The 19040-nt window shown below is 37.0% G+C and overlaps 1 protein-coding gene across 4 annotated transcripts in view; it reads left to right on the forward strand.

The window, feature by feature from the left end:
• The window catches only part of ATF1 (activating transcription factor 1), an 80726-nt gene extending 62970 nt beyond the window's left edge, over positions 1 to 17756 (forward strand). The window contains exons 5-9 of one of the 4 annotated variants that reach the window (XR_003970362.1): positions 4842 to 4972; positions 9021 to 9203; positions 9289 to 9448; positions 12180 to 12299; positions 16211 to 16284. Coding sequence is in view for 3 of the 4 variants with exons in the window: in XM_032593970.1 (XP_032449861.1) it covers positions 4842 to 4972; positions 9021 to 9203; positions 9289 to 9448; positions 16211 to 16355 (619 nt within the window). In the remaining variant the exon portion in view is untranslated. Of the gene's footprint in view, positions 1 to 4841; positions 4973 to 9020; positions 9204 to 9288; positions 9449 to 12179; positions 12300 to 16210 lie in introns of all 4 variants that reach the window. The other 3 variants (XM_032593970.1, XM_030322589.1, XM_030322591.1) reach the window with 3 other exon arrangements.
• The last annotated feature ends 1284 nt before the right edge of the window (positions 17757 to 19040 follow it).

The following is a 19040-nucleotide window of genomic DNA, read 5'->3' on the forward strand; positions in this document are numbered from 1 at the left end:
CCTGCTTGTGCTCGCTCGCTCTCCCTCGTGCTCTCAAGAATAAAAAAAAAGAAAGTAACTGCTAAGAAAGCTCTTAAGGTAGAAATCTGGAAGGTTAAGAATGAAGAAACAGCAACAGCAAGATCTGGGCAAGTATAATAAACTATTCTCCAGTTGAATTCTTTAAAATATGTTTGGTTGACAAGAAAATATGGCATTGTCTGATGGGGCTTTTAATGTATGTAGATGTAATGCAGATGTAATGCATAAGACAACTATAACATAAGGGGGGAGATAAAGAGACTCATTCTGGAGGTAAGGTTTCTAAGGTTCACTTGACATGGTAAAACAGTGATTCTAAGTAGATGAGGTCTATTAGCACTCCTTAGAGCAATTACTAAATTATATGAAGAGATTTTGTCAAACATAAATTAAAGTGGAGTTCTGAAAACTCTTCAAATCCAAAAGAATACAGAAGACTTTTTATTTATTTATTTTTTTAAGTAAGCTCTATTCTCAGTATGGGGCTTGAACTCATGACTCTGAGGATCAAGAGTTGCGTGCTCTGGGGCACCTGGGTGGCTCAGTTGGTTAAGTATCTGACTTCAGCTCAGGTCATGATCTCACAGTTCATGGATTCAAGCCCGCATCGGGCTTTGTGCTGACAGCTCAGAGCCTGGAGCCTGTAGCCTGCTTCAGATTCTGTGTCTCCCTTTCTCTCTGCCCTCCCCTGCTTGCATTCTGTCTCTGTCTCTCAATAAATAAACGTTTAAAAAATTTTTTTTTGCATGCTCCATCTACCAATTGAGCCAGCAAGGCACCCCCAGAAGACTTTAAAAAAAACTTTTTTTAAACATTTATTCATTTTTGAGAGATGGAGAGAGAGCACGAGTAGGGGAGGGGCAGAGAAAGAGGGAGACACAGAATCAGAAGCAGGCTCCAGGCTCTGAGCTGTCAGCACAGAGCCTGACATGGGGCTCGGAACTCATGAACCATGAGATCATGACCTGAGCCTAAGTCAGACACCTAACCGATTGAGCCACCCAGGCACCCCCAGAAGACTTTTTTAAAAACAGAAAGCAGGGATCCTGGGATGGCTCAGTTGGTTAAGCATCTGACTATGGCTCAGGTCATGATCTCACGATTTGTGAGTTTGAGCCTTGCATCAGGCTGTCTGCTGTCAGCGCAGTGTGTGCTTCAGATTCTTGGTTTCCCCCCCTCTTCTGCTCACTTCTTTCTCTCTCTCAAAAATGAATTTAAAAAAACATAAAAAAAAAAACAAAGCAAATAATTGGTAGGTCAAATGATAGCAATAATTAATATTTAGAAGACATGGCTTCAATTCATTGAGATTATAAAACTATAAGCCAGTATTACTCATGAATATAAACACAGCAAAATAAGAGCTTTAGCAAACTAAATCCAATGACACATAAAAGGTGTTACACATGATGAAAAAGTAGGATTCATACCAGGAACGCAAAATTGGCTTAACATCTGAAAATCAATCAACGTAATACATCATATTTATAGAATAAGAACAAAAAAAGTATGATCATCTCAACGGACACAAGAAAAAGCATTTAACAAGTCCATTTGATAACATGCTCATCAAACAAATAGAAGGGAGGTTTTCAGGGGCGCCTGGGTGTTTGACTCTTGATTTCAGCTCAGGTCACGATCTCACAGTTAGTGGGATAGAGCCCCGCATCAGGTTCCGTGCTGAGCATAGAGCCTGCTTGGGATTTTCTCTTTTCCTCTCTGACCCTCACTTGCTCATGCGCACATGCACTCTCTCAAATAAATGAAGAGGGGGGTGCTCTTCAGCCTAATAAAGTACATCTATAAAAGCCCATAGCTAAGCATATTTAGTGATGTAAGAGTGAATGTTCTCTCCCTAAGATCATGAACACAACAAGGCTGTGGATGTCTGCTCTCACGACTTCTACCTAACATTGTATTCAGGCATTTAGGCAAGAAAATGAAATAAAAGGCGTTCAGATTGGAAAGGAAACAATTTGTAGACGACATGATCTCATATACAGAAAATCTTAAAGTACCCACTAAAATAAAGTAACGAGTTCAGCAAGGTAGCAGGAAACCTTACCATCTATTGATTCTTTGGCACATAGGTGTCTTAATTTCTGTACTTTAAAAAAATTTTTTTTAATGTTTACTTTTGAGAGAGTGGGGGAGGGACAGAGAGAGAGAGAGAGAGACAGAATCCAAAGCAGGCTCCAGTCTCTGAGCTGTCAGCACAGAGCCCAACGCAGGGCTCGAACCCACGAGCCATGAGGTCATGACCTGAGTCGAAGTTGGATGCTTAACTGACTGAGCCACCCAGGTGCCCCTTCTGTACTTTTCTTTATAGTCCAAATGTTCCATAACTTACAAGTGAAAAAGAACTGGGCACAGCATTCCGCAGTCTCATGCTAGGCTGGCTGCATAAGACCACACAGACATCTTGTTAAAGGGATTCTGGAGCTCTGTCCTGACCTACTCACTCAGCTGTTCAGGGTATCAGATGGGAATGTGGATTCAGTAAACCTCTCCAGGCAATTCTGATACAAGCAGGTTTAGGAACCAGTGTGACCATTCTCCAAATGCCTAACATGGAGTCCTATAGGACTGCCCCTCCCTTAGTCTCGATGTGGAACATCTGTTGATACAGTCTACAATTTTATTAGCTTTTGGTGGGAAGATTGTCCAGAGTAAGGAGACAGTCTTTTTCAGTGTGGAAAACATTTTTCAGTGTGTTATAGAAGAAGAGCTGAAGGAACTAAAGTTATCTGGCCTCAAATAAAGAACTGTAGCAATTGTCAAATGTTACAAAGTAGGTCATGGATATAGAATTTTGGTTAAGCTTAAATTTCTTTAGCTTCACTGGGTGGAACCAGCTTTTGGTCTAAATAAGTAAGGGCTTAATAATTGAATGGTTTGCTATTTTGAAGTTGTAGATGACTTATTCCCGGAAATAGAGGCTGTTAGGAATGCTAGGGCATTCCTGCATAGGCTGGAAGGTTGGCATAAATAACATAAAAGATCCTTTTCAATGATAAGGTTTTTTTCCCCCTTTGTGACTATTTTTTGTTTTTTGGTTTTTTTTACAATGAACATAGAAATATTAAGATTTCCTTTTTTTCTTTTTCTTCTAGAAAGAAATAATGCTTAATTGTCCCTCTGCCCCCAGTTGTGTTTTGGAAGTGCTTTCTTTTCAGCAAAGGAATCTTTTTCTATCTCCATATTCCTGTCATAAGTCCCATTTTACCAAGTCTGAGGGATACCTGTGGGATTATATTTACTTCCTGTTAAACAATTTTATTGAGGCGCCTGGCTGGCTCAGTCGGTGGAGCATGCAACTCTTGATCTTGGTGTTGTGAGTTCGAGCCTCACTTTGGGCGTAGAGATTACCTAAAAATATTAAAACCATAAATAAACAGTTTTACTTATCACTAGTATTGTGTGCTTTTTATAGTAGTATTCTTATTTCTTATTGGTTTCTTAAAACTGTGGGCTTCTCACTTATAGAGTTGAAGGGTGGAAAGATAAATTTGGTCTTTTTATTTATTTATTTATTTTTAAAATTTTTTTTATTTTTATATATATGAAATTTATTGACAAATTGGTTTCCATACAACACCCAGTGCTCATCCCAAAAGGTGCCCTCCTCAATACCCATCACCCACCCTCCCCTCCCTCCCACCCCCCATCAACCCTCAGTTTGTTCTCAGTTTTTAACAGTCTCTTATGCTTTGGCTCTCTCCCACTCTAACCTCTTTTTTTTTTTTTTTCCTTCCCCTCCCCCATGGGTTCCTGTTGAGTTTCTCAGGATCCACATAAGAGTGAAACCATATGGTATCTGTCTTTCTCTGTATGGCTTATTTCACTTAGCATTACACTCTCCAGTTCCATCCATGTTGCTACAAAAGGCCATATTTCATTTTTTCTCATTGCCACGTAGTATTCCATTGTGTATATAAACCACAATTTCTTTATCCATTCATCAGTTGATGGACATTTAGGCTCTTTCCATACTTTGGCTATTGTTGAGAGTGCTGCGGTCTTTTTATTTATTTTTAATGTTTGTTTATTTTTAATTTTTTTTTATGTTCATTTTTTTGAGAGACAGACTGAGAGTACAAGCAGGGGAGGGGCAGAGAGAGAAGGAGACACAGAGTCCGAAGCAGGTCTCAGGCTCTGAGCTGTCAGCATAGAGCCTGATGCGGGGCTTGAACTCATGAACTGTGAGATCATGACCTAAGCCGAAGTCGGCCGCTTAACTGACTGAGCCATCCAGGCGCCCCAGTGTTTGTTTATTTTTGAGAAAGAAAGCAAGCATGAGTGGGTGAGGGGCAGAGATAGGACACAGAATCCAAAGCAAGCTCCAGGCTCTGAGCTGTCAGTGCAAGGCCGACACGGGGCTCAAATTCATGAACCTTGAGATCATGACCTGAGCCAAAGTTGGACACTCAACCAACTGAGCCACCCAGGTGCCCCAGATTGGGTCTTTTTAAATAAAGGTCACTATTTAGAAAATGAATACTGTTCTTGTTAATTAATAAAATACCTTACAACGGAATCATCTCTCTTGTAGGGGAAAGAGACATTTCATACCTCTGTAAGGGCCTTGTACCTGTGTATTTGTTCATTGTCTCTTTTCCAGGAGCCATAAACTTTAAAGCATAACTCGCCTGCAGTACATCATTACAGTAGTCTGTGCTGAACTGAGTGGCTCCTTGACAAAACAGTTAAAATGTCTAGTAGATTATTGTACTTCTAACCTGAGATTGAAAAAGGTTTGGCGGTTTGTTTTTATAAAGCTGTCCTCATTACCAGCATTAATTGAGTTTTATTTTTCACAGAAAAATTTTGAAAGATCTATCCTCCGAAGATACACGGGGCAGAAAAGGAGACGGAGAAAACCCTGGAGTTTCTGCTGTCACTTCTATGTCTGTTCCAACTCCCATCTATCAAACTAGCAGTGGACAGTACAGTACGTATAGGAATACGTTTTTCCATGATGGATACACAAACACTAAAGAAGTGGTGTATAGAAAGATTGTCATGCTTTAATAGTGAGGATAATTAGTTGAGGGTTAGCATTTTGAGCCCAAAATAATGCAGAATACCTTTTCAGCATTATCTCATTTACTCCTTACAGCAACTTTGTGAGGTAGACAGTTATCAATTTATGAGGAAACTGAGCCTTAGAGAGGTTAGACAATGTCCCTAAAGTTACCACACAGCTTGTAAGTGATGCTTACTTTGGAGTTTTGACAAATGCATGGAGTTGTCTAACCACCACAGTCAAGATATAATTTCATCACCCCATGGAATTCTTTGTGCTGTCCATTTGTAGAGGATTTTTCCTCCCATTCCTAACTCCTGTTCAAGTCTAATTGACTCTTGCCACAAAATCTGTGTCCCGTCCCCTCACGTCTCACACCTCCAATCACCACCATTACCCTGGCTTATATTCCTATCTGAATTACTGCAGTGCACATCCACTTGGTCATTTTGCTTCCATTCTTGCTCTCGTTTTCCATACTGCAGCCAAAGCAGTTTATTTAAAATGTCCGTTAGATCACACCACTTTTGCTCCAGTGACTCTCCATCACCCCTAGAATAAGTCCTATAAGGCTAAGTTCCATTCAAGATCTGGCCTCACTTACCAAACTCCAATCTCCTCTGCCACTGGCTAGCATTCTAGCAACATTGACTTTCTTGGAATTTCTCCAACATGAAACTTGTTTCTGCCTCAGGATATTTGGGCTTGTCACCCCCACTGCCTGGCACATTCTTCTCCCAGAGTCTCATGTGGATGGCTTTTACATCCTTACTTCTGCTCAAGTGTCACTTCTCAAAGAGACCACTCTTCATTAAAATGTGCTCTCCTTAGTTAGCTTTCTTACATTTTTCATAGCATTTATATGTAATTATTAAAAAGTACATATTTAATTATAGATTATACATAATTATAGATCAGTTTATTTATGATCTGTTCTCAAAGATAAGTTCCCTGAGAGAAAGAACTTTGTCTTGTTCACAGCTGTATTCTTGGCCTGGAGGCCCTGGCGCATAGTAAGCTTTCAGTAAATTTGTCATGAATAAGTTATTTAAAGAATATGTAAAAAACACCTCAATGAGGACACATAAGAAACTGAGAACAGTGGTTGCAAGGAAGGAGACCTGGGAACAAAGATCAGAGGCAGTTGAGAAGTTCACTTTCATTTTAAACAAAACTGATTTTTCTTTCCATACACATCCATTACTGTTTTCAAAAATCTTTTTCTTTCTTTGTTTTAAATTTTTTTAATGTTTTTATTTATTTTTGAGAGAGAGAGAGACAGAGCACAAGCAGGGGAGGGGCAGAAAGAGAGGGAGACACAGAATCTGAGGCAGACTCCAGGCTCCAAGCTGTCGGCACAGAGCCCGATGTGGGGCTTGAACCCACGAACCATGAGGTCATGACCTCAGCTGAAGTTGGACACTTAACTGACACCCCAAAATAAATACAATTCAAACTGGTGTTTAAGACAGCATGATCCAATAGAACTTCCTTGCTGAAAATGTTTTATATTTGCATTGTCTAGTATAGTAGCCACTAAGCCATGTGTGACTGTTGAGCACTTGAAATGTGGCTCGTGAGACTGAGGAACTGAATTTCTTATATTGCTTTCAGTTAATTAATAGTCCTATGTGACTAATGGCTACCGTATCAGTGTAGATTTAGAGTAGATTCAACCAGATAAATATACATGTTAAAAATAGGAAGATAGGTTATAAAAATGAAAACAATTCTGTATTATTACATATGTTTAACATCAAAAGATGTATCTCTCGGGGTGCTTGGGTGGGTCAGTCAATAAGCGTCTGACTTCAGCTCAGGTCATGATCTTGCAGTACGTGAGTTTGAGCTCCGCCTTGGGCTCTGTGCTGACAGCTCAGAGCCTGGAGCCTGCTTGGGATTCTGCCTCCCTCTCTCACTCTGCCCCTCCTGTGCTCATGTTCCGTCTCTGTCTCTCTCAAGAATAAATAAACATTAAAAAAAAAAAAAAAAAAGAATTGTACTTATTTCAATTATAACATATGAAATATCTCCCTAAGTTTCTATGTAGTTTTCATAATTCCTAATTTTAATTGTTTTAGAATAAGCCATATTAATATGTCATAATTTTTAACGTGCTGATATGCTACTTTTCTTAAAGAATTTTTTAGGGGTGCCTGAGTGCTCACGCTCTGTCTCTCTCTCAAAAATAAATAATAAACATTTTAAAAAATGTATACATATGTGTGTATGGATACACATTTTTTTTTTTTAAATTTTTTTTTTTTTTCAACGTTTATTTATTTTTGGGACAGAGAGAGACAGAGCATGAACGGGGGAGGGGCAGAGAGAGAGGGAGACACAGAATCAGAAACAGGCTCCAGGCTCTGAGCCATCAGCCCAGAGCCTGACGCGGGGCTCGAACTCCCGGACCGCAAGATCGTGACCTGGCTGAAGTCGGACGCTTAACCGACTGCGCCACCCAGGCGCCCCTGGATACACATTTTGATGTGTGTTAATGTATCAGTCTGTATGAACATAGGAAATGATTAGGAAGAGGATGTACATCGAAAATGGTTACCCCAGAATAAGGGTGTGGGGTGGCCAGTAGAATAAATTGGGATAGAGAATAGGACTTTTTATTTTACTTATATATTTACATTTATATATATGTATATATATAACATGTGTTGGAGAGAAGGCGATTGAAAACAATTGCTAATATAAGTTTAAAACAAATGTCTGCATCTAAAAAATCTTAAGCTGTCATTACTTCTAAAGTCATGTAAATTAAAGTATGTAGAATATTTGTTGTGTGGTAGTGGATGAGAGATAATTATATACTCCTGAAAAAAAATATTTTCAATTAAAACATACATTCAGATAAGTGTGTTTTGGCTTCCTGGTACCCAGAGTATAAAAGGAGAAAAAAAGTTGCATAATTATAATCTGATAAGAGGGCACAGAGATGAGGCATTAGATTCTGAAGGGGATTTATTACGTGGGATTGCATAATGGAAAATGTTTTCCATTTGATCATATCTTATGGGTGTTTCATGTAAGGTTTGAGAGGAAAGCATTAACATAAGTATAATTCATTGAGGGGCACCTGGGTGGCCCAGTTGGTTAAGCATCTGGCTCAGGTCATGATCTCACAGTTTGTGAGATCGAGCCCCGCGTTGGGCTTCTGTCTGCGCTGACAGCCTGCATGGGATTCTCTCTCTCCCTCTGCCCCTCCCCTGCTCACTCACTCTCAAAATAAACAAACATTTTATATATATATATATATATATATATATATCTCATTGAAAAATGCTGTGGGGCACATAGTAATGTGACTTCTTTCTCATGACAACCTTATTGGTGATTTTCACTAGGAAGTAACTTGAATAGATTACATTTTTAAAATATCACTTAAGTAAATAACATTTAGTACAATTTAATAGTGGTTACCCCTAGACAGCAGAGCTCAGAAACGAAGTATGAAGATATATATGTTTTCATTATGTAACCTTTTATCCTCTTAAAAATTTTCCCATAGGCATAGGCCCGTTTAATCTATTCAAAAATATTTTTAAGCTTATCATCTTTTTAATGCTTCTTTTGAATAAAAATACACAGTGTGTTAATGTTTCCTTCTACTGATTTTTCCTTTAAAAGTTAGCCATTGGTACCCTCGCCTAATGTTCCAGAACTGCTGTGACAGCATTAGCAATTAGCATGCAGTGCTCCATTGAGCCCATAATGTGTTTTGACTAATCTACAGTTTGAGACTAAATTTAAGATTAGTGCACCTGAACTATAAAATTTTATAAAGAAATGCCATTTTATTTATTTCTTTTACATATAGTTCACCCAAAGTAGTTAACAGTTACCAAGTGGAACTGCATTCAGACCTGTTTTAATAAGTAGTGGCTGGGTTTTTTTTCACCAATCCTTTGCAATTAGTGTATTGTACAGCCTTACAATAGCTATGTTCTCTCTTTGGTTAAAGTTGCCATTGCCCCAAATGGAGCCTTACAACTGGCCAGCCCAGGCACAGATGGAGTACAGGGACTTCAAACATTAACCATGACAAATTCAGGCAGTACTCAGCAAGGGACAACAATTCTCCAATATGCACAGACCTCTGATGGACAGCAAATACTTGTGCCCAGCAACCAGGTGGTTGTACAAAGTAAGTATGTTTAAGTGTCTGTGGAAAACATCCCAATGTACTTTCAAAGACACTTAGGAATTAACTCACTCTTCTGACCACACAGCTGCATCAGGAGATATGCAGACGTATCAGATCCGTACCACACCTTCAGCTACTTCGCTGCCACAGACTGTGGTGATGACATCTCCTGTGACTCTTACATCTCAGACATCTAAGACAGATGACCCCCAACTGAAGAGAGAAATAAGGTTGATGAAAAACAGGTAGGTGGTAAAATTATGCTGCCAGAATGGGTAACGTTTCTGTAAATCTCAAAACGTAACCAGGTGTTAACTGGAATTGTGAGTTAAAAATGAGAGCGTTTGGGGTGCCTGGCTAGCTCAGTTGGTGGAGCACAACTTTATCTTGGGCTTGTGAGTTTGAGCCCCACACTGGCCGTAGATAGAGCTTACTTTAAAAAAAGAGAGCTTTATTTTACTGAGTGTTATGTTGTATCTAGTTCATTTCCAAAGGATCCCATTGCTCAATCTCTTTACTTAATATATGACCTAGAGTTCTTTCATTTTTATTTTGTCTTTTGAATAGTACTATTAAGCAGAGCTTTTCAAACAATATATTTTGTTCTTGCTGGGCTGACAAAAGTTAAATGAAAATAATAATTTGCTGCTTGCCATTGACAGAAGAGGAAAGAATTCCTAAAAAACTGATGGACACAGAAATGCTAAAAATGAATTTTACCCATGAATATATATCAGTGATTTAACCTCCAGAAACATTTACTTTCATTTTAAATGTATTTTAAACATAGTTGTATCAGCTATATGTACATCAGCCATGAAAACCACCAGTTCTTTGAGAAAAAGAATATAATGGGTACCCTTCTGTAGTGAGTTTAAGGGGAAAAAAAAGAAAGGACACTAATAAAGACTATATTAGGAATCAAAAAGGGTAGATACCCACATATAAAACAAATATTTAAAAAATTACAGGATTCTGTTTTTAACTCCTCTAAGTTAGAAAATTAGAATAAAAGGATGATTTTCTAGAGCAATAAAAATGATCATACAAGGACCAGAAGGATGCATTTAATTACTTCAAGATAAAATGTTTCTTTACTAAAAACTAAGAGCGAGCATCATTGTAATGAACTTAGTAACATGGCAGGGATTGTCCGTTGTCTTGGAGGTTCCAACAAATGCAATAAGACCAGGATCTGAAGTAAGTTATGTAAATACTAGAAAAGAAGAGCCGTGTTTTTTTGTTGATGATATGGTTGTGTACCTAGGATACCCAAAAGATATGTTAAGAATTACGTGAATGAGGCTTCTCTTTCTGATAATACGACCTCGCTATGTAATATTAAAAGCTTGATGAAATATAAAAACCACCCTTTTAAATGATTGGATGAGCCTCCAGGGAAGTAAGAGATATCTATTGAGGTTAGGAATCAATCAGAAGCACAAGACCATGAAGTTCATAAGCACTGAAGCAACCCCTGTATAATCTGTAAATAAATTCATATCTTTGTGATTGGTATAGCTTTGGTATGCAGAGGGGACTAGGGGCAAAACCTGGGGTCTGTGCAGCCTGGGGGAACTGGATCAGAGATTGTTATTCTTCATGAAGTCAAGACCCAAGCATAGTTGACCCTTGAACAATGGAGGCGTTGGGGCGCTGACCCCCACCCCATGCCATTGAAAATCTATAATTTTTTGACTCCCCAAAAACTGAGTTGACTAGAATCCTTACTGATAACATAAACAGCCAATTAACACATATTTTTTATGTTATATGTAGTTATATATACTGTATTCTTACAACAAAGTAAGCTAGAGAAAAAATACTAAGAAAATCATAAGAGAAAATACATTTATGGTACCATATTAAAAAAAAAATCTGCATATAAGTAGACTCACACAGTTCAGACCCGTGTTGTTCAAGAGTCAGCTGAAATTTAAAAATGGTCTGGGTCCATAGTTCCCCAACTTTTTGGAAGAAAGCAGTCTTAACACAGCCTTTAACAAATTCCCATACATTGAGTTCTAACAAATACAAGTTGAAAAATCACAGACTGTCCAAGGAATTAGGCCTCCATCATCATATGTGCCAAGCCTTTATGTTATTTTCACAAAAATCTTTGAGGTGTATATAATATTACTTCCAGTTTTTCTGAGATGAGGAAACTGAGGCTTAGGTTAATTTCTTTGCCCAAGGTTAAACTACTCAGTAAGTGGTAGAGGTAGGATTTAAACACACGGGTCCAGGTTTCAGAGTCCAAAGACTTAGATATTCGATAATACTGCACTACCTTTCAGGAGCAAGAGTCATCAGAAAGAGCACACAACAGAACAACTTTTGTAAAGCCTTCAGTTATCTGTCTACTAGATTTAAAGAAAAAAAAGGGTGTCCTTGAAAATCATCAAAGATCAAGAGACTATAAAAATGATAAAAATTGGAAAAGAAAAAATAAAATCGCTCTCCGTAGCAAATATTCATCTGCTTAGAATATCCAGGAGATCATGTACAAAGTATTAGAAAGCTTGAAAAATAACCAGCATTGTACTGGAAACCTTTAACCATTTAGTAGTAAAACAAGAACAGAGGGTATTATGAGGATTTAAATGAAAGGAAATCCTTACCTACTATTTTTTATATAATTGCCTATTTTTTAAAATGGACTTACAGAAAAATTATTAGAAGTAATGAATTTATAACCTTGCTAAATATAACACCAGTATTCAAAAATCATATTTCTTTACATCAGTAATGGTTTGGTAAATAATTATTTAAAAGACACCATTTATGTTATCAACAAAATATCAGAGAAGAAATCTAACAACAAAAGATCTCCAGGACAGTTATGAAAAATATTATACAATGTCTTTGAAAGACCTTAAGGAAGATCTAAATAAAATGGAGAAATAAATACTATGTCCATAGATATGGAAACTCAGTATTATAAAGATGACTATTTTTCCCCCAATTGATCCATAGATTCAATGCAGTTCCAATCAAAACCTAAACAGGTTGTTTGAAGAACTTGACAAGTTGATACTAAAATTTATAGAAGAGTAAAGGGCCAAGAACAGCCAAAATATTCCAGACAAGAATAAGGTGAGGAGATATCAAGTTTTATTTAAAGCTGTGGTAATTGAAATAATGTGATAGTGGCATTGAGGAAAAAAAAAAAAATTGACCAATGAAATAGCTCAGAAACTGATCCATGGACATAGGACAGATTATTGGGGGAAGGAGGGACTCTTCAATAAATGGTATTAGGATAATTATTGATAAATGAAAAAATACTGGATTTCTTCCTCACACCATACACAAAATCATTGCAGAGAGATTAAAGACACAAATGTGAAAGATGAAATTTTGAAACTTTTAAGTGAAAATATATAATCTTATGGTTTCAGGATTAGGGAAAGATAACTTAAAACAATGCACACCCCTCCCACAAACATTAACACAAAAGATTAATGAATCTTCATTAAAATTAATAATTTCTGTTCATCTATAGAGTGAAAATACAAGCTCCAACCCTATAGAAGATACTTGAAACATATCTAACAACAACAAAAAGATTTGTTAGAAAAAACCAAAAATACCTTCTAAGTTATTAAGTACAACCTAATGGAAGAAAAATTGGCAAAATATATGAATAGGCATTTCTCAGAAAACACAAGTGGTTAATCGTATGAAAGATTATTCACCCTTATCAATCAGTAATCAAAGAAATGCAAATTAGTACCACACATTTAGTTACCATTTATCCCCACCCAATTGGCAAAAATCTTCAAAGTCTAACCAGGAAGTGGCAAGGATTTGAAACAGTGAAACTCAGAGACTGCCTATGGCAGTGAAAGTTGGTACAGTTACTTTGGATTAATTGGCCTTATCTTGTACAATTGACCTGGATATGCTCTATGAGCTGTTTCACTCTGTGTATGTGACTGAGACTTTTGCAGGAAGTATGCATAAAAATGTTCACAACAACAAAAATCAGGAAACAACCTAAATAGTAACAGAATGGACACATAAATTTTGGTTGTCTTTATTCAGTCTGATAGTGTTCATGTGTATTGATTGATCACTGTAACATGAATAAGTATTAGGAAAATAAAGTTAAGCGAAAACAAGTTGTAACAGAATACATAAAGTGTCATATTTTAAAATAAGTTTTAGGGGTGCCTGGGTGGCTCAGTCAGTTAAGCGGCCGACTTCGGCTCAGGTCATGATCTCACAGCCCATGAGTTCGAGCCCCGCGTCGGGTTCTGTGCTGACAGCTCAGAGCCTGGAGCCTGTTTCGGATTCTGTGTCTCCCTGTCTCTGACCCTCCCCCGTTCATGCTCTGTCTCTCTCTGTCTCAAAAATAAACGTTAAAATAACTTTTAGAATATAAGCAAACTAAATTATATACAATTTAGAGATGTATAAATATTACTGAAACCATGAAAATAAGTAAAAGATTGAAGCTAGTAATTGCTTCCGGGCAAGAGGCAGGGGTACGGAATCAGGAAATAGCACAGAAATTTCTTCAACAGTATAGATCATATGTTCTCTTATTAAATCAGGTGTTGGGTTTACATGTGTTCATTTTATTTATTATTATGCTTCATAATATTACACAACATACAGTCTTTTGTGTGCATAGTATATCATAATAAATTTTTTTAATTACAGTGATTTATAAGGAAATTTAGTAAGTTTTTCTACTATGAATTACCATCTTGAAAATAATGGGAAGTAATATTCGCATTAGTGGCAAAAAATCCTAAAACCCTTAGTAAACTCAATAGGAAGATCACATTTAAGTTTATTTATTTTGAGAGAAAACTAGAAAATGAGCAGGGGAGAGGCAGAGAGAGAGGGAGGCAGAGAATCCCAAGCAGGCTCCACGCTGTCAGCACAGAGCCCAATGTGGGGCTCAAACTCACAAACCATGAGATCATGACCTGAGCCAAAACCAAGAGTCAGATGCTTAACCAGTTGAGTCACCCAGGTGCCCCTAAAATACACATAAATTTAATGTGATTCAAACTAGAACCTCTTTAGATCTCCATGGAATTGGACAACATAAGATGAGAGTTTACATGAAAGAAAGTGTTCTAGAATGGTCAAGAACAGGAAGAGGTTACTTGTTCCATTAGGCATTAAAACATACTCTCTAAAACCACTGTAATCAAAACTTGGTATCAGCACAGGAGCAGACAATAACATTAGCAAACAAGATAGAGCCCAGAAATAGCTTTTTATGCTAGTTAAGTACAGTACTTCTAAAGGGTGGCATATTTAATAAATGTTAACTGACACCGCATCTGAAAGAAAATTAGACTCCTCTATTTTATATCACATACGAAAGTAATTCCAAATGGATTAAAGACTTAATTGTGAAAAATTAAGCAATAAAATTATCTTTAAAATTAAGAGAGAAATATACAGTGCATGGAATTTTAACCTAAGCCAAGAAAAAGAATAAAAAAGAAGCATTTATGGTATAAGATATAAAAATATGAGAAGTCAAATGATAGATTAGAAAATAATATATAAAAACAGGGGCGCTTGGGTGGCTTGGTTGGTTAAGCATCTGACTCTTCAGCTCAGCTCAGGTCATGATCTCATGGTTTGTGGGTTTGAGCCCCGTGTCAGGCTCCATGCTGACAGCTCAGAGCCTGCTTGGGGTTCTCTCTCTCCCTCTCTCTCTCTCTGCCCCTCCCCTGCTTGCACTCTCTCTCTCTTCCTCTCTCAAAATAAACTTTTAAAAAGGAAATAATATAAAAACAGATAAAGGATTAATATGTATAATGCACACAGAGTTCTTAGGTTGTCTTTATAATTTCTCATCGTAAAACAGGAAAAGGTATGAATGGAAAAAGGGTATGAATAGGCAGTTTACATAAGAGATCCGAAAGACCGGGGTGCCTGGGTGGCTCAGTTGGTTAAGCGTCCGACTTCGGCTCAGGTCATGATCTCACGGTCCGTGAGTTCAAGCCCCATGTCGAGCTCTGTGCTGATAGCTTAGAGCCTGGAGCCTGCTTTGGATTCCGTGTCTCCCTCTCTCTCTGACTCTCCCCCGTTCATGTTCTGTCGCAAAAATAAACGTACATTAAAAAAATAAAAAAAAAAAAAAAAGATCCAAAAGACCAATAGGCTTTTGAAAAGATGTTCAATCTCACTAGTAGTTAGGGATGAAAATGAATTAACAATAAAGTATACATGACAAGGATCTATACCTACTTGGAAACATCATTAAAATAAAACAGTGTAAAAACAAGTTGCAGATAATACCTACAGTACATAATATAAAAAATACTCAAAATAATACCTCTCTACATATGGGATACATGTATGTGACTTCACAGAAATAATCTAAGAGGACATTTACAAAACTGAGTATCAAGCACTGTTTGTAATTAAAACTTAAATAAAAATTGAAGAAACAGTGTCAAAAGCCAGAGGACCCATAAATTTCACTCCTTGGTTTTGGGACATATGCTCACAAAGAAACTGGTGTTAAGAACATGCATAGCAGCTAAAATGAGAAACAGCCCCAAGGAATAGATCAATACACTATGGTGATGGTCACACAATGGAATACATTCAGCAACAGTAAGGAACAAACCACCTCGAAGCAACATCGATGAGCCTCAAAAGTATACTGAGTGAAAGGAGACCAGACACAAGGGTGCATACTGTATGACTCTGTTATTTGAGGTTCTAGAATAGGAAAATCTTCATCTGTGGTGGTAAAAATCTGAACATTAGTTGTTTGGGGAGAGGACTGACCAGGAATGGGCACGAGGCAACTTTCTGAGACAACAAAGAAGTTCTATGTCTTGATAAGTGTGGGGGTTATATAGGTATGTGCATTTGCCAAAACAGATTGAATTCTGCACTTAAGATCTATGTATTTTGGTTCTGTAGAGATGTAGAGAGATGACCAGGGAGGATTACTGAGGTGCATTTACCATTTAAAGAATGTGAACTTTTTTCTAACATTGGTTTTTAATGCCTATATTTAGAGAAGCTGCTCGAGAATGTCGCAGAAAGAAGAAAGAATATGTGAAATGCCTGGAAAATCGAGTTGCAGTCTTGGAAAATCAAAATAAAACTCTAATAGAAGAGTTAAAAACTTTGAAGGATCTTTATTCTCATAAAAGTGTTTGATTAAGAAAGAAAATATTTTTGCAGACTTGCCTAAAAATTAGATGGATTTCTTTTCTTTTTAGTGGAGTTTTATAAATTAAAAGGTCAAAAATGAAGCTTTTTATTTAGGCTTTTGCAACTCAAAGATAATCTTATGCAAGAGATCTGGTGACAGAAGATAAAGTGGAAAATGACCTCAAGGAAGTCACTAGCACAGGTGGAAGCCCTGGAAAAATGAAACCCACTCAAGAAGAGGGAAGTGAGCTCTCACACCAATTTGAATTTCCTAAATGACAATAACCCAAAAATGCCAGAGAAGATGAAATTTGGTAAATTATTTTTAAAAGCAGTTTACCCTGTAGGTTTGCATTTCTTACTGTTTCCTAAAATTTACCTTTTTCACTTGTGTGTGTGTGTGCGCGCGCGTGAGTGTTTTATTTCTGCCAATAAATTTTAAATTACAAATAGAAAAGCTAATACATAACTAAATATATAAATTATGTGTTCTGATTACGTATACTTGTTCTATCGTCAGATCGTTGAAATGGGTTTTTTAAAGTTTGTTTCTTGGACTTGAGAGGGGTTTTGAGACTTGGGTTTAACTGTTTTTGAGGCTTTGTCCTCAAAGGCATTTAAGGTACATGAATGGAGTATGGTGATTTTGTAACATTTTTTATCAGGATGGAAAGAGAACTTCTGTTTAAAAGTTTGATACTTTTAAATAGTTTGTTTTTTGGTTACTCTGGGAATGGAGATTTTCTACAAATATATAATAAATTGTTTTTTGATTCTATATTCTGTATGCAGTTGAATATACATTACCTATTCTGTTGTGCTTTAATAGAATGGAATGTTTACAGGCCCTTGAGATATTAGAGTATTTTTTAAAAATCTTCTGAAGATACATACCAAAGTTTTCCAAGAGGATTTTATAATCAATTTAATGTAAGGTTTATCAGATTCTAAAATCATATGGTTATTAAGGCAATTTTATGTTAGAGACTATTTTGTAATGTAGTGAATGGTACATTTCTAAGAGAAGTGACTGCCGATATATTTTTATAGCTAATCTTTATAAATTCTAAAGTTGAGTTTTTAATTATTTTAAATGTTTATATAGTTTAGTAAAAAAAAATATTTTGCATCTCAAAAGTATCATTTTTATATATGAGAAGTAAAGTTTCCAGATTAGCTAATATTTGAATTGCAAGTTTTGTATGCAGTTTATCCAAAGCTCAAGAATGCCATCCGTACCCCAGTGTTTAACCTCTGTATTCCAGTTTGTATACACTCTGAAATTGTACTGCAGAACTATTGTGCGCTTCTTACACAATATGTATCATATTGTTGTCTGTGAAATTAAAGGATATTTGATAAAATTAAGTTTGCTGAATGTAAAATATATTGTTATGTGAACAGCAAGCTTCCTGATGGCCATTCTGTTAATTATACTAACTACAGGACCTTTCTAGTTTTAAAATAGAGGATAAATTTAAAATTCTGGTCTACACAGCTTGTTTTTAAAAAAAATTTTTTTTAACGTTTATTAATTTTTGAGAGAGCATGAGTGGGGAAGGGGCAGAGAGACACAGAATCTGAAACAGCCTCCAGGCTCTGAGCTGTCAGCACAGAGCCTGACGTGGGGCTCAAACTCACAAACTGCAAGATCCTGACCTGAGCCGGAGTCAGATGCTCAACCGACTGAGCCACCTGGGTGCCCCTACACAGCCTGTTTTAAGGGCGGATATCTTTAGGTGTTTGATTCAGTCAGAACCAATTATAATAAACTAAAAGTAGCTAATTTTTTTGTTCTGCAATTGTTTATGGTTAAGGAACCTGTAATGTGGAAATCTCAACACAATTGACAAATTTGTGTAATCTTAATGAAAAACTCCATTAACAGTATTTTTTAAATGAGACTCTGTTGATTTGGCAGTTTATGAAAAGAAAAAAAAGTTTGATCACCAGTAGGATTACTTATATCACTTATTATTTGATATGAAGCCAAGAGTCTCAGGCCCATTAGGCCCGAAGAACATGAGGAGGTATGGGGTCAGTGTGTTATACCAAGAGTATTTTAAAAGGTTACATTATATATAGGGTATTTTACAAGATTTTAAAAGAGTATTTGTTAATGTTTGGCTGCCATAGAGATCCTTTAGCTTTTAATGCCTTAACAGGTGGACATCTACAAACATTTATAAACTTAACACTGCCTGCAGACTTCTGGTGTAGGGCCTTGCTTTCAACTAAATCAAGTTAGGCTAGCAATATGTAACAGGCATGAGCAAGCTACTACTGAATCCATAAATGCATACCAGATTATCTTTCAAGAGGTTGGTTTTTTAATTTTTTTTTTTTAATGGTTTATTTTTTATTTTCAAGAGAGAGCAAGCAGGGGAGGGGCAGAGCAAGACACAGAATCTGAAGCAGGCTCCAGGCTCTGAGCTGTCAGCACAGGACTTGATGTGGGGCTCAGACTCACAAACCACGAGATCATGACCTGAGCTGAAGTTGGGTACTTAACCAACTGAGCCACCCGGGCGCCCCAATGTTTATTCTTGAGAGAGAGAGAGAGATACAGAGCACAAGTGGGGCAGGGGCAGAGAGAGAGGGAGCCAGAATCCGAAGCAGGCTCCAGGCCCTGAGCTGTCAGCACAGAGCCCAACGTGGGACGTGAACCCATGAACTGAGATCACAATCTGT

Source organism: Lynx canadensis, chromosome B4 (assembly GCF_007474595.2).
Source record: "Lynx canadensis isolate LIC74 chromosome B4, mLynCan4.pri.v2, whole genome shotgun sequence".
Classification (NCBI taxonomy): Eukaryota; Metazoa; Chordata; class Mammalia; order Carnivora; family Felidae; genus Lynx; species Lynx canadensis.